The 16984-nt window shown below is 44.9% G+C and overlaps 1 protein-coding gene across 1 annotated transcript in view; it reads right to left on the bottom strand.

Moving 5' to 3' along the window:
- LOC139466822 (importin-7-like) overlaps nt 1-16984 on the bottom strand; it is a 45139-nt gene that overhangs the window by 13179 nt on the left and 14976 nt on the right. Inside the window, exons 5-18 of the mRNA XM_071248520.1 lie at nt 15809-15965; nt 14873-14962; nt 13927-14021; nt 10910-10980; nt 10638-10740; nt 9227-9272; nt 6947-7046; nt 6447-6640; nt 6134-6223; nt 4616-4781; nt 3453-3494; nt 2677-2795; nt 715-837; nt 11-77 (exon numbers count right to left, since the gene is read on the bottom strand). Coding sequence (XP_071104621.1) covers nt 11-77; nt 715-837; nt 2677-2795; nt 3453-3494; nt 4616-4781; nt 6134-6223; nt 6447-6640; nt 6947-7046; nt 9227-9272; nt 10638-10740; nt 10910-10980; nt 13927-14021; nt 14873-14962; nt 15809-15965 — 1463 coding nt within the window. The remainder of the gene's footprint in view (nt 1-10; nt 78-714; nt 838-2676; nt 2796-3452; nt 3495-4615; nt 4782-6133; nt 6224-6446; nt 6641-6946; nt 7047-9226; nt 9273-10637; nt 10741-10909; nt 10981-13926; nt 14022-14872; nt 14963-15808; nt 15966-16984) is intronic.

The raw sequence follows: 16984 nt of genomic DNA, 5'->3' as shown, positions 1-16984 counted from the left end.
AAGGTCATACCCATTATGTTTTGCTGTAAAATTATTCCTATAACATTTAGAACTATTCCTTCTAGCTGGGTTATAATCTGGAAAGAAAACGAAGAAATTCAATCACATTCTTTGCCTACATTCAATCCAATATACTGAGCAGCGACAAAATACAAGGGAGAGAACTCCACATGGAAAGGTCCTCACGAAACATTTCATGCGGCAATCATTGTATGTGTTCTTTCAACTGATTGCTTGTTAATGAGTGAGTGAGTTGGGTTCAATGCCGCTTTTAACATTATTCCAGTTATATCACGGCGTGTCAGTTTAATGTGGGAGGAAATCCCGAAGTGATGCAGGTCTCAGACGTTTACATTTACCCATTAGCACGGGTATGGTGCTGTCGAACCTAGAAACATAATCGGGATTCGAACCCACAATCATAGGTTTCTGGCGTGCCCAAGGGATGCAACTCTGCATGGCAAATCATGGCACCTTAGACGACTGGGCCACCCATGCACCCCCGCTCCCGCCCCCCCCAAAAGATATGAATTATTCAAACGTGTATATCTCAATGTGTAACATCTGGTTCAGGCAAACTAGTGGTTGACATCATGAGTGACATCCCAAGCAGTTTGACCACCCTGTGTAATCTAGTTTCCTAGACAACCAACAGAGTGCTCAGCACCATATTTAACCTGGGTCCCACGGAATGTAACAGTTTAAAAGTCTGACCTCTTTCTGTTCCTCCATGACGTTGAGAATTGTTTCCATAGTGTTGAGGATTCCTAGAGCTGTGATAGCCTTCTCTTCAGACCCATCTACATCTGTGTCTAACACCTGAGCAAATGTCTGGGCCTGGAACAAGAGAATTAGTCAAATCAAAATATTTTTACATGTATACTTATCCTGCATTACTCCTCAATGCATTTACTGCTGTGTTTTGGACGCAGAGAATAAGCTGTGTGAGGTCCAGCTGAAGAAAAGGTTGTTCCAACTATGTGTGTGGCTAATCCCATCACACAGCACCCACGTGAACAAGGAAGTGGTGACGCCATGAATAATCACATTACTGCTAGTCACTGAAACAGACTAGACGTGTTTGAGAATAAACTCTACAGAATAATTCTAGTGATGCTTATGCTTATCCCTTTATGCTTATGCTTATCCCTTTATGCTTATGCTTAAGCTTTTGCTTATGGTTTGTGCTTTTTAGTCTTACCCTCTCACAGCTTCCCCTTTCTGTCCAAAAAACAGCAGTAAATGCATCAAGGACTAATGCAGAATAAGTTTAAAACTTTAACTCCATCACATATTAAACAAACACTTTAACAGTTAATGCTGTCCTGATAATAAGAGGGGAGAGAGAGAGAATGACACAGTCAGCATTATTCCATCCATGTCAACAAAATAACATCTTCCAGTGTCAAGGGAGTTAACAGACTGTAAAAGTCCAGTTTCCACCCTTGCCGAATTAGGCTGGAGCTTCTGGGCTCCATAGTTGCGCCAGCAGTGGCTATTATGAGTTATGTCCCTTCTATGACCCTCCTATTGACCAATCAGATTCCACCTCTCATATTACTTGCATTTGCTTCACACAAAATGGCAGTGCCCAGTCAAGACGATCTCATTGATAATAAAGATCTATATTGTAATAAAACAGGCTTTACCTTGCGAAGTGTATCAAATCACTTGAGAACTTAAAAACTTGAAAATATTTGGAACATATTTGTCAAAGCCCAGTTGACGGTACACATGTTCTGAAAATCATGCAACTGAACAAATTCGGCACAGCAGTTGCCATGTCATTATTAAACCTGATGTCTATATCATTATGGGATTTTGTCTATGCATAGACTTAGTGTAACTCCATAATTCCAGTCTAGTTCAGCAAGGGTGGAAACTGAACTCTTAATGTCAGGTAACTCCCCTGCCTGGGGAGGATGATAACAGCTTTCATTAATTCCAGTCTGGCCAAGGCAATCATTGTCAAAGTATCAGTCTAGTCACAGAGGCAGACTCCATCTAAATCTTAGTTAGATACTGTGACAAGCATGATGTGAGTGAGTGAGTGAGTGAGTGGGTGGGTGGGTGGGTGGGTGGGTAGGTGGTTGAGTGAGTGAGTGAGTGACAGAGTGAGTGAGTGAGTGGGTGGGTGGGTGGGTGACAGAGTGAGTGAGTGAGTGAGTGAGTGAGTGAGTGAGTGAGTGGGGTTTAATGCCACTTTTAACTGTATTTCAGTTATATCAAGGCATGTCAGCTTAATGTGGGAGGAAAGATCGAAGTGATGCAGGTCTCAGATGTTTACCACTTTGGTGAAACGGGTACGGGTATGGTGCTGACACAATGATACTGTACTGCAGTTATTGATGTCCGTGTACACAGATGTCAGGCAAATCTCCTATTCATTTTCAAAGGTTTCATCAAATCTTAAAGGCTATTCAAGGCAGATTGTAATTTTCACCTCTTGAAGGCCTGACCGCCAAACCAAATGCCTCCTACAAGCCTGTGTCAACTAGGGGGGGTCCAAACACATATCCTGGCGATCATGGCACCTAAGGGAGACAACTCTGAACATCAAGCTGTGTTGACAGACCGAAGCAGTCTTCTTAACTTTGTCAATGACAAGGACAAGACTACATTACAGGCTGAGCTTGTCGATGAAGGTTTGATCAGGATTGGGAATTGCCCACTTACAAGATGACTCATCATCTCCACTGCAATGGGGATAACATCATCGGTGTAGGTGCAGACAAGTCGCTGCATCACGCCCGTCAGGTCATCGTTTTCGGTCTCCCGGATCACCTTCAGCAACTCTGTGAAATCAGACACAGACATACAATCTATTGTGGCTTCGGTTAGACTGGTCTCTTGCAGCAGTCACAGCAACATAAGCAACTCAACTCCCACACTCGTACCATACCATAGCAACCACACTCCCACATACAGTCACAATAGCAACCAAACTCCCATATACTGTACATAGCAACCAAACTGACCTGTTACCATAGCAACCAAATTCCTACATACTATCCCATAGCAACCAACACCCATATACTGTACCATAGCAACCAAACTCAGTCCTATTGTCACCACAGCAACTACACTCCCACATATTTTACCACAGAACCAAACTCACACATACAGTCACCATAGCTACCACACTCCCACATACAGTCACCATAGCAACCAACTCCACATACTGTCATCATAGCTACCACACTCCCAGTCACCATAGCAACCAACTCAACATACTGTCATCATAGCTACCACACTCCCACATAAAGTCACCATGGCAACCAACTCCACATAAAGTCAACATAGCAACCAACTCCACATAAAGTCACCATAGCAACCAACTCCACACACTGTCACCAAACATCATCAAGAATCGGCAACATAAGCAAAGTCTGATTATTTAGTGTTGAGCAATAAACTGCCTCCGATGAAAGAGGATCAGCACAAAGACTCACCTAAAATCACAGGCTTCACAAAAGGGCGGATATAAATTTTGGCTGAAATGAAAGAACATATATTTTGTAACCAAAGTTTAAGTCACATCATACTATGAATACGAAATCTACTTTTCAACAAGATTCTAATTTCACATTTGGGGTTATCAATGATGAAAAGGTAAGGATAGTTGTGGGGGAAATATTACGCCACGAATTGCATCTACTCTAATCAACCAAATGAGTAGTTTTAGACCACCACAAGCATGTTCGTTGGTTAAAGCCGAACTCAACAACATATGATGGCGGCCTGCAAATAATCAAATGTGGACCAAACAATCAGGGTGCGATGGCCAAGTCAACACGTCCTAGAGCCAAGTGACTGCCACTGTATGTTCACCTCAAACGACAAGCATAGGTTAAGCCAACAAATTATATCCCGGATTCCTCACAGGGTTCAAGCAATGTTCCATTTTTCACACCTTCACACAGTGTACCAATGTTGAGAAAATAAGGCAGATCTTGTGTGACAAGCCAACACCTTAACCACTAGCAAGAATCGATTTAACTGCTGATCCACTGACCTGTGGCTAGTTAAAATTACAAAGGACTTGGTAAAGTAGACGGCCGTCTGGCTAGTCAAAATTTCACCCCTTGTCCTGCGATGTTAAATATTTTGAACTGGACACTACTTGTGAATGATGTAATTTTGATGAGAAAATATTTACAGGGGGGATGAGGTCTTCTGAATGGTTAACTCAGTGAAAGATATATGTCAATCATCTTTGTGGACTGACAACTGGCTGCCATTTTGTAACGTTGTGTACAACAACTTCTTTATTTGCTCATAAATCACCACGGAATGAGGCAAATGGAAGCCAAGGTTTAATCTCAGAGTGCAGGGAAGGCATTTCAGGGGTGAGGAGATCTAAACTTTTCAGAGCCCCGTAAGGTGGCTACGGGACCACAGGTTGTGCCACTTCGCAGCCTCCATCATATAACTGTAGGCCAGTTAGTTCGGAGAGGGGCGAGTAACTTTTAAAAGGATCAAGCCCTGCTGGCCACATACAAATTTGATGCTAAATCTACCCTTGCACTTGGCTACCCCAAATCCCCCTACTCAAATACAGCTCTACTGATTTGAAAGTATAGACTGCTGCACGAGCAGCACGAGCAGCACTCACCTTTCTCCTGCTCCGTGATGATCATCTGCAGGGCGATAGCAGCCTCCACTCGGACAGGCAGGTCCTTGTCGTTACATAGACACGCCTTGATCATCTCCGCAGCCTGCATCAAGTTCTGCTCGTTGCGGAACTTCAGCTCACAGAAGTAGCGGATCACCCAGCAGGCCTTCAAAAAGAAGAGTCACAATGTTTGGTCAATACCAAGCTCCTCACAGCGATAGCCCGTTTGTGGAGCTCACTATACAATCGCTGCCACCAGTCAAAGCTCCCCACTGTGATAGGTGGCCACAACCATGCTTTGAGTTGAACTCGCAACCGACTGACCGTTATGTTTACAACCAAGTGATGACTGCTGTCATGCCGAATACTCTTACCCAGCGTTAGAAATAGGGACTAGTCCTGTAGTCCTTGCCAAACTGCCCAATAGTTAAGGTATCATAAGGACTAGTAGAAATTTTAAATTTTAAAAGGTTTTGCTATATGTTATCATTATAAGGACTAGTGGACTAAATATGTTAGTTTCTACCCCTGCTTACCCCTGATGAATTATTTTTTTTGTCAATCTTAATTTCTGTTTCATTACAACTATCATGTATTTGATGTCGTAAGAGTGTAACGGGGAAGTTGGTTGATTTTCCGTTCGTCTGCAACCTTGAACCAATGTCATCAAACAAAACAAAATGGTAAATTCATCTTGGAAATATGGTCAATCGTAAAGCCTTTTCCAAATTAACTATAATTGAATTCCCAAAGACATAAACAAAAGTAAAAATATTACAACATTTGGGGTTAGAAGGCAAATTTTAAGACTCTTGTAACGGCCATGCCCACACAGGTGGCAGCGATGTTACCAAGAGTATGACGAAGGTGTCATGCGCTGGGAAGGAACGTGGATCTATACATACAAAGGGAGACTACTCTTCCAAATAAAGTCTGATAAGGTTGAGACAAGTCCTTCCTCCAACATTATGATACACATGTTGTAACCAACACAATGTAATCTCCTGTGTACAGAGTTGGGAGGGTCGTGAGGTTTGCCCTCCTGTGATCTGCGCGTTCGGTTCCAAATTCAATTTAGCGCGGTTAAATCTACAGGTAACATAGCTCTACATTGAAAACACAGTACGTTTATCTCCTAATTCACAACAGTGTGGAGAAACACTTTCAACTCTTGATACATTTAAATATACACATGAGAAAATATAGACTTGACATAATATGACAATCAATTTGATGTATTCTGGAAAGATAGAAATATCCCTAGCAAAAGTGTGTGTGTGTGTGTGTATGTGTGTATGTGGCGTGTGTGTGTGTGTATGTGGCGTGGCGTGGTGTGTGTGTGTGTGTGTGTGTGTGTGTGTGTGTGTGTGTGAGGACAGACGGATGGATGATGTTCCTTGGTCTTTATTCTAATGTGTTAAGTCATGATAGACAAGTTATCAGTCATAATCATGGACAAATTCTTATGTCTCTTGTCAGACGACTATGCAGCATCTCAACAAGCCGCGGTGAACTCACTCTAGCTCTCAGGTAGCCAAACTGGCTTGTGAATTCTGGAAAGACATGGTTTGTCAGCATCAGCTCTGCCTGGTCCTTGTAGATCTTCCTCTGAAACGACAGAAAAAGACATTTACCACTCCTGGAAGGGAGGTAACTCCTGTCTAACAGTCATGATTTTACTGCAACAAATGCTGAGAGTTCTCAAGAATCAGCTCTTCATGCATTAGTCCCATTAATCTCACCCTGTGGAAGCCAGTTTTGGAAGTAAATTTATTTCTGACAATTCTGGCTTAATGATAATCACAAACTACGCCTCTGTGTGTCCACCGACCTTGAGAAGCACCTCGGCCACGGCCCCCACCATATGCAAGGCACCATCCTTCTGGCGAGGGTCGATGTTTGGTTGGGTCAAGATGGACATGCAGAAACCCATGGCCTTGTTCAACACCTCTTTCCTTTTGGCAGCCGCAGAGTAGAAAACAATCTGGGCAGCCATCACTGGAGACAGGAAATCTTCAAACACATCTGAAAAAATAAATATTTTGATAAATGTGTAGAAATGAATATAAAGTGGATAACATCATAGTAGCATAATGGTGACAATAACAATTATCCGTTGTACGTTTCCTCCATGTTCTTACTCAACTCTTATTCAGCAGTGTATGGGGGGCACGGGTGGCCCAGTCGTCTAAGGCGCCGCGATTCACTGTGCAGAGTTGCGGCCCTTGGGCACGCCAGAAACCTATGATTGTGGGTTCGAATTCCAGTTCGACACGATTATGTTTCTAGGTTTGTTAGCACCGTTTAGGGTACACAGAAGAGACAACTCACCATACTTGACCCGTATGTATTCGTGAGGGTCGGTGTTCCACAGCTCATCATCCTCATCGCTGTGACACATCAGCGGGAATATAACATCCTGCATCAGCGTCTGAAACACAAACAGTACCTGAGATTCCCTCTCCTCATCAACAGACAGGTGGCCTCAAAAACATCAGCAAACATAGTGGGACGCTGAGATACAGCTCCAACCTCGCACTGATAATAACTTTGGTCTCCAGCATAGCTTCAACTGTGAGACCATTTCATGACACAAAAACAAAGTATCAGCTTCAGAGAGTCGCAAAGTACATACCTCATCAAGCTGAAGACCAAGGTTTCTGCACTCTAGTGTAGGGAGGGACACAGCTCCATGATGGAGGGGACATAGCTCCAAGTCTCCACAATATGGCTACCTCAGTTTAAAGGGTACAGCTCCATGATGGAGGGACATAGCTCCAAGTCTCCACAATATGGCTACCTCAGTGTAAAGGGTACAGCTCCATGATGGAGGGGACATAGTTCCAAGTCTCCACAATACGGCTACCCCAGTATAAAGGGTACAGCTCCATGATGGAGGGACATAGTTCCAAGTCTCCACAATATAGCTACCTCAGTGTAAAGGGTACAGCTCCATGATGGAGGGGACATAGTTCCAAGTCTCCACAATATGGCTACCTCAGTGTAAAGGGTAAAGCTCCATGATGGAGGGAGGGAGGGACATAGCTCCATGTCTCCACAATATGGCTACCTCAGTATAAAGGGTACAGCTCCATGGAGGGGACATAGTTCCAAGTCTCCACAATATGGCTACCTCAGTATAAAGGGTACAGCTCCATGATGGAGGGAGGGAGGGGACATAGTTCCAAGTCTCCACAATATGGCTACCTCAGTATAAAGGGTACAGCTCCATGATGGAGGGAGGGAGGGGACATAGTTCCATGTCTCCACAATATGGCTACCTCAGTATAGAGGGTACAGCTCCATGATGGAGGGACTTAGCTCCAAGTCTCCACAATATGGCTACCTCAGTATAAAGGGTACAGCTCCATGATGGAGGGACATAGCTCCAAGTCTCCACAATATGGCTACCTCAGTATAAAGGGTACAGCTCCATGATGGAGGGGACATAGTTCCATGTCTCCACAATATGGCTACCTCAGTGTAAAGGGTACAGCTCCATGATGGAGGGACATAGCTCCAAGTCTCCATAATATGGCTACCTCAGTATAGAGGGTACAGCTCCATGATGGAGGGACTTAGCTCCAAGTCTCCACAATATGGCTACCTCAGTATAAAGGGTACAGCTCCATGATGGAGGGACATAGCTCCAAGTCTCCACAATATGGCTACCTCAGTATAAAGGGTACAGCTCCATGATGGAGGGGACATAGCTCCAAGTCCACAATATGGCTACCCCAGTATAAAGGGTACAGCTCCATGATGGAGGGAGGGACATAGCTCCAAGTCTCCACAATATGGCTACCTCAGTATAAAGGGTACAGCTCCATGATGGAGGGGACATAGCTCCAAGTCCACAATATGGCTACCCCAGTGTAAAGGGTACAGCTCCATGATGGAGGGAGGGACATAGCTCCAAGTCTCCACAATATGGCTACCTCAGTATAAAGGGTACAGCTCCATGATGGAGGGACATAGCTCCAAGTCTCCACAATATGGCTACCCCAGTATAAAGGGTACAGCTCCATGATGGAGGGACATAGTTCCAAGTCTCCACAATATGGCTACCCCAGTATAAAGGGTACAGCTCCATGATGGAGGGAGAGAGGGACATAGCTCCAAGTCTCCACAATATGGCTACCCCAGTATAAAGGGTACAGCTCCATGATGGAGGGGACATAGCTCCAAGTCTCCACAATATGGCTACCTCAGTATAAAGGGTACAGCTCCATAATGGAGGGAGGGACATAGCTCCAAGTCTCCACAATATGGCTACCCCAGTATAAAGGGTACAGCTCCATGATGGAGGGACATAGCTCCAAGTCTCCACAATAAGGCTACCTCAGTGTAAAGGGTACAGGTCCATGATGGAGGGACATAGCTCCAAGTCTCCACAATATGGCTACCTCAGTGTAAAGGGTACAGCTCCATGATGGAGGGGGAGAGGGACATAGCTCCAAGTCTCCACAATACGGCTACCTCAGTTCAACACCGATGATGTGCTTCACCCATGTTGGGAATTGAAATTGGGTCTTCAGTGTGAAGAGAAAATACATTATCCTTGGACATTTAGAAAAGGTTATCAACAAGTCTGGGACTGCATTCTCTCACCTGCATGTGTTGTTTAATGTACTTCCATGAATAGGCGTGACTGATTCTGGAAAAGAGAAGAGACAATTCAAAACACTGTGGCCACCGAGGACATTGAAACACAGATTGCTATATTATTTAATATGCCCCTGTAACAAACAAATCCAAACACTCTATCAAGGATGTTGCATGCACTAAGACAGTCACTTTTTCATGGACAGTTAAAGGGTGGGATGAGGCATTTATATAGCAACATGCTTGCACATGTGTGTGTGTTGCTGCTTGTACTAGTCCGGACTGATGCCGATTTACAGTGCTAGCCCACTGAGATACCATGCCACAGTTTAACATGAATACCCCACTCCAACACAGTACACTGACTCTGAGCTGACCAGTCCTTGTTTTGGCTCCTTAATGCTGAGTGCCAGACTGGGTAACAACAAGTATGAAGCGGCCGGGGTTTGAACAACCCACATTCTCTCTGGGCTGATGCTCTACCACTAGACCACAACAGTGGCCCCGGGTACACAGACTATGACAGTCAGGACACCTTATCATGAACGATGGCCGGGTGGCCGGGTACACGGACTATGACAGTCAGGACACCTGATCATGGACAGTGGCTGGGTGGCTGGGTACACGGACTATGACAGTCAGGACACCTTATCATGGACAGTGGCTGGGTGGCTGGGTACACAGACTATGACAGTCAGGACACCTGATCATGGACAGTGGCCGGGTGGCCGGGTACACGGACTATGACAGTCAGGACACCTGATCATGGACAGTGGCCGGGTGGCTGTGTACACGGACTATGACAGTCAGGACACCTTATCATGGACAGTGGCCGGGTGACTGGGTACAGACTATGACAGTCAGGACACCTTATCATGGACAGTGGCTGGGTGGCTGGGTGGCTGGGTACACAGACTATGACAGTCAGGACACCTGATCATGGACAGTGGCTGGGTGGCTAGGTACACGGACTATGACAGTCAGGACACCTTATCATGGACAGTGACCGGGTGGCCGTGTACACGGACTATGACAGTCAGGACACCTTATCATGGACAGTGGCTGGGTGGCTGGGTACACAGACTATGACAGTCAGGACACCTTATCATGGACAGTGGCCGGGTGGCTGGGTACACAGACTATGACAGTCAGGACACCTGATCATGGACAGTGGCCGGGTGGCTGGGTACACAGACTATGACAGTCAGGACACCTTATCATGGACAGTGGCCGGGTGGCTAGGTACACGGACTATGACAGTCAGGACACCTTATCATGGACAGTGGCCGGGTGGCTAGGTACACGGACTATGACAGTCAGGACACCTTATCATGGACAGTGGCCGGGTGGCTAGGTACACGGACTATGACAGTCAGGACACCTTATCATGGACAGTGGCCGGGTACACGGGACTCACCCAAGATTGATGTAGTTTAGGGTCTGCTGTAGAACGCGGGGAGCGACGTAGATCTTCTGGCGATACTGGTCCAGCATCTTCAGCAACACCTGCAAGATCCCAGCTGCAATACAATCAGTGCAACAATGTCAAATCAGTACACTGGTGTCAAATGGGTACAACGGTGTCAAATCAGTACACTGGTGTCAAATCAAAGCCTGACGATATGCATCATGTACAGTACATAAGGTCCTAAGTTTACATCAGTAAATAGCTACAATCACAAAACATACCTGAAAAGCTCTTGAGATACCATTCAGCAAACTGTTGGTATTCTCGTGTGACATTTCCAGGACTTCCATACCTGAAACACAAGTTATTGTTTCACCACATTCAGCACAATGACCTTTAATTTCCTCGCCCTAATGACAACCATGTACATTCTGCCCTGGAATCTACACATGGGTAACAGATGTACAACTAGGGATCTATTCTGCCCTAGAATCCACACAGTGGTAACACATGTACTACTAGGGATCTATTCTGCCCTGGAATCCACACAGTGGTAACAGATGTACTACTAGGGATCTATTCTGCCCTACAATCCACACATGGGTACAGTCGTGACCCGCTTATACGGACTTCAGATATCCGGAAACCTCGGTTCCCGGACGATTTTCATTCAAAACGAAATAATTACTATATAAATTTACCCGTATATACGGAAATTCAGTTTCCGGAACTGGACGGTCATTTTCATACACAAAACACTGAAATCCACACAAAATTGTCTGACTTATCCGGACAATACACTTCCGCTGGTGGTAATCCTTTGATTCGTGAGAAGTCAATTAACCAAGTGACACATTATTGTTTAAAATTCAAACCTCAAAATGTGGTAAAGTTCAAACTGCCATGACAGACTTTTTGAAACGTGTATGAATAAAGATTGAGTGGATGTATCTGTTTGTTCTGTCATCTGTCATGAGTTGAATAATTGGAGGGAAGTAACTCTTCCAGTAAGAAGCTGGTTTCAGTTATACGGAAATTCGTTTATACGGACGAATTGTGAAATGACGCAAGTGTCCGTATAAACGAGGCACGACTGTAACAGATGTACTACTAGGGATCTATTCAGCCCTGGAATCCACTCAGTGGTAACAGATGTACAACTAGGGATCTATTCTGCCCTAGAATCCACACATGGGTAACAGATGTACTACTAGGGATCTATTCTGCCCTGGAATCTACACAGTGGTAACAGATGTACTACTAGGAATCTATTCTGCCCTGGAATCTACACATGGGTAACAGATGTACTACTAGGGATCTATTCTGCCCTGGAATCTACACAGTGGTAACAGATGTTCTACTAGGGATCTTTTCTGCCTAGAATCCACACAGTGGTAACAGATGTACTACTAGGAATCTTTTCTGCCTAGAATCCACACAGTGGTAACAGATGTACTACTAGGGATCTATTCGGCCCTAGAATCCACACATGGGTAACAGATGTACTACTAGGGATCTATTCTGCCCTGGAATCTACACAGTGGTAACAGATGTTCTACTAGGGATCTTTTCTGCCTAGAATCCACACAGTGGTAACAGATGTACTACTAGGGATCTATTCAGCCCTAGAATCCACACATGGGTAACAGATGTACTACTAGGGATCTTTTCTGCCTAGAATCCACACAGTGGTAACAGATGTTCTACTAGGGATCTATTCAGCCCTGGAATCCACTCAGTGGTAACAGATGTACAACTAGTTATCTATTCTGCCCTAGAATCCACATATGGGTAACAGATGTACTACTAGGGATCTATTCTGCCCTAGAATCCACACATGGGTAACAGATATACTACTAGGGATCTATTCGGCCCAGGGATCTACACAGTGGTAACAGATGTACTACTAGGGATCTATTCTGCCCAGGGATCTACACAGTGGTAACAGATGTACTACTAGGGATCTTTTCTGCCCTAGAATCCACACATGGGTAATAGATATACTACTAGGGATCTATTCTGCCCAGGGATCTACACAGTGGTAACAGATATACTACTAGGGATCTATTCTGCCCAGGGATCTACACAGTGGTAACAGATGTACTACTAGGGATCTTTTCTGCCCTAGAATCCACACATGGGTAACGTATGTACACAATTTCATGAATGGGCTTCTTGAGACCGGAGGTTGAGGTAGTGCTCCAAAGTTCAGCTTGTAAAATCTTTAACACCTTGCTTTTAGCACCTCTAACACATTTATCAATACCAGTTTACACGATACAGTCCTTGTTTTATCCCCTTAAAGCCAATCCCCAGGCAGGATAACAACAAGTGCCATTTTCAACATCTTTTGGTATGACACAACCATGACTGAACCACCGACCACAAAGAATTATGTTCAATGAAATATTTGTATGTGACAATAAAGTCAAACTGAGTCTTGAGACAGGCATCCGCCGTTCAGTATGTCAACTCAGTAAGTGCACATATTTCAGTATTTACACAAGGAATGAACAGGTGCAGTTTGGTATTTGTAATAAAGAGTTGTGTACAGAGATCTGTGAAGGCTGAGCAACTAACAGTTGATAAATTGATAGACACTGCAAGTTGTTCAAACACCACACAGTTGAATGTAAATATCTACTTGCAGTTGACCTGTGAAGATCCGAGATAGAATAGGTCTTCAGCAACCCACGCTTGCCGTAAAAGGCGACTATGAATGTCGTAAGAGGCAACTAACGAGATCGGGTGGTCAGGCTAGCGGACTTTGTTGATGCATGTCATTGTATCCCAATTGCGTGGATCGATCGTCACTCACTGGATTATCTGGTCCAGATTCAATTAATTTACAGACCGTCATATAGTTGGAATACTGCTGAGTGTGATGTTAAAAAACAAACAAACTCTGAGTGAAAACAGGGTCAACTGCAACGTGACGAGCAAGTGACGTCACATACAACATTATGACACCCGTACAGGTCGGCCAGATGACTCGTATTGTTTTTCACAAGACAACAACCAACCACTTAGACAGCTAGATTCTCCAGCAAGTTTTGTTTGTTTGTTTGTTGCTTAACACCGCACTCAGAAATATTCCAGCTTTTATGACGGCGATCCGTAAATAATCGAGTCTGGACCTGACAATCAAGTGATTAATATCATGAGCATCGATCCATGCAAAACCCACCAAGTCAGCGAGCCTGATCACCCAATACCATTAGTCGCCTTTTACGGCAAGCATGGGTTGCTGAAGACCTATTCAACCCTGGATCTTCAGCAAGTAATGATCAATCCCTACCTCTCAAATATTCTGGCCAGTATATGCACTGCCCACTTCTTCACTTTCCACCAGGCCAGCTCAGGCCGATCATCCTCATCTATCTGGTTCGTCTCCTGGAAGTAGATGCTGTGTGTCAGTATCATTGAACCATTGACATACCATAAGACCATCTCTCCTGGACTATCGTGACAGACATGGTGAACCAGCCATGAACCATGACATGGCCAACACCTGCCCTGTGGACAAGCATGACAGACATGACAACATGAGACTCAGCCATGAACCATGACATGGCCAAAACTTGTCCTGTGAACAAAAACACAAGGCATGACAATGACCGACCCACGAACCAACACGGTGATACAAGGCATGACAATGACTGGCCGGTGAACAAACACGGTGATACAGGGCATGACAATGACTGTCCCGTGATCCAACACGGTGATACAAGGCATGACAATGACCGTCCTGTGAACCAACACGGTGATACAAGGCATGACAATGACCGTCCTGTGAACCAACACGGTGATACAAGGCATGACAATGACTGTCCCGTGATCCAACACGGTGATACAAGGCATGACAATGACCGTCCCGTGAACCAACACGGTGTTACAAGGCATGACAATGACTGTCCCGTGAACCAACACGGTGATACAAGGCATGACAATGACTGTCCCGTGATCCAACACGGTGTTACAAGGCATGACAATGACTGTCCCGTGAACCAACACGGTGATACAATGCATGACAATGACTGTACCGTGAACCAACACGGTGATACAAGGCATGACAATGACTGTCCCGTGAACCAACACGGTGATACAAAGCATGACAATGACTGTCCTGTGATCCAACACGGTGATACAAGGCATGACAATGACTTTCCCGTGAACCAACACAGTGATACAAGGCGCCATGTGCACCATAAAAACGATGAGATTTGTTCGAGAGCGTCACCTACCTGGGGCACTTGTCTGTCAACGATCTGCCTGAACACCTCCATCCACTGTGTGAACACCTCCTTAGATACAGTTGCTTGGGGCAGGAAATTCTGTGTGTAGAAAACAAACTCTCCTGTAGCACTTTACGATGAATTCCAAAACGGATGAGCCAGATCATCCACTAAATACAAACATTACCCCTCCATGATGAATAATACGGCATTTCATAAACAATGGAGAAGTCAGAGACGCAGCAATTCTCCATGTATGTATTCCTTCCTTCTAAGAATTGATTTCAATATTGTTTGTGTTAATGGAGGTATACAGGTAATAGCCAATAATGCAACACAAGCACCGCCCATTCTAGTATTAACCAATGAGGAAACAGTAGTCCATTAGTGGGTGTGGCATATCTTATCTCCATTTAAGGAAACAAACAAAAATTTACTAGGTTAGCCAAATAAACAAGTGTTAAAAATTGGCACTAGTCCTATCACCCTTGTCAAACTATCCAAGACTTAAGGTATCTCAAGGACTAGTAGAAATTTGTCCTTTTTTCAAGTTTTACTGTATGTTATTATAATTTATGACAAGGAGAAGCTTACCAAAACGGTTTGTTTCTACGTTATTTATTACAGGACAATTAATTTATTGCAGGATAAAAAGATTTGAGTAAAGAGGACAAACTATGATTTTTTTCATTTGTTGTTTAATGCCGCACTCAGCAATATTTCAGCTATATGATGGCAGTCTGTAAATAATCGAGTCTGGACCAGACAATACAGTGATTGACATCATGAGCATCGATCTGCACAATTGGGATAAAATGACATTCATCAGCCAAGTCAGCGAGCCTGACCACCCAATCCCGTCACCTCTTATGACAAGCATGGGTTGCTGAAGACCTATTCAATCCCAGATGGTCACGGGTTGGATGAACTATGAAGACTACTGACTTGTGTAAAGGCAAAGAAGATTTTGAGGATCTGCTTCTGGAGGAGGTTGGAGAGTTCGCTGTTGTCCTGCAGCAGTGGCAGCGTCCTCTGATACACCAGCGGCAACATGTGCACCATCATGTCGTCCAGCACCTTGCGCTCGTCAGCTCGCTTGTACCTGCAAGCACCAGCAGCAGACTGATTGCCTGGGACAGAGGTGGGATTAGTGGGGCTTTAAACAAAGCTGACAGAGAGAGAAACATAATCAGATCGAACCTGGATCTCATGATCACAGGTTCCTGGTACACCTAAGGGACATAACTCTGCACAATGTGATAAGCATGGGGTGGTGGGGACCTATTCTGCTCTTGGAAAGATAAGTGTTGGGTACTGGGGACCTATTCTGCCTTTTTTGAGACAAGTATGGGGTACTGGGGACCTGTTCTGTCCTTGACGAGACCTGTTCTGCTCTTGGTTAGACAAGTATGGGGGTACTGGGGACCTGTTCTGTCCTTGACGAGACCTGTTCAGCCCTTGGTTAGACAAGTATGGGGGTACTGGGGACCTATTTGGCCCTTGGTAAGACAAGTATGGGATACAGTGGACCTATTTGGCCCTTGGCAAGACAAATATGGGGTACTGGGGACCTATTTGGCCCTTGGCAAGACAAGTATGGGATACTGGGGACCTATTCTGTCCTTGACGAGACCTGTTCTGCCCTTGGTTAGACAAGTATGGGGGTACTGTGGACCTATTTGGCCCTTGGTAAGAAAAGTATGGGATACTGGGGACCTATTCTGTCCTTGACGAGACCTGTTCTGCCCTTGGTTAGACAAGTATGGGGGTACTGTGGACCTATTTGGCCCTTGGCAAGACAAGTATTGGGTCTGGGGACCTACACTGTCCTTGACGAGACCTGTTCTGCCCTTGGCAAGACAAGTATGGGGTACTGGGGACCTATTTGGCCCTTGGCAAGACAAGTATGGGGTACTGGGGACCTATTTGGTCCTTGGCAAGACAAGTATGGGGTACTGGGGACCTATTTGGCCCTTGGCAAGACAAGTATGGGATACTGGGGACCTATTTGGTCCTTGGCAAGACAAGTATGGGGTACTGGGGACCTACACTGTCCTTGACGAGACCTGTTCTGCCCTTGGCAAGACAAGTATTGGGTTACTGGGGACCTATTTGGTCCTT

This window comes from Haliotis cracherodii, unplaced genomic scaffold (assembly GCF_022045235.1).
Source record: "Haliotis cracherodii isolate W230 unplaced genomic scaffold, xgHalCrac1.p SCAF_19, whole genome shotgun sequence".
Lineage (NCBI taxonomy): Eukaryota > Metazoa > Mollusca > Gastropoda > Lepetellida > Haliotidae > Haliotis > Haliotis cracherodii.
This window is presented reverse-complemented; position numbering and strand designations above follow the sequence as displayed.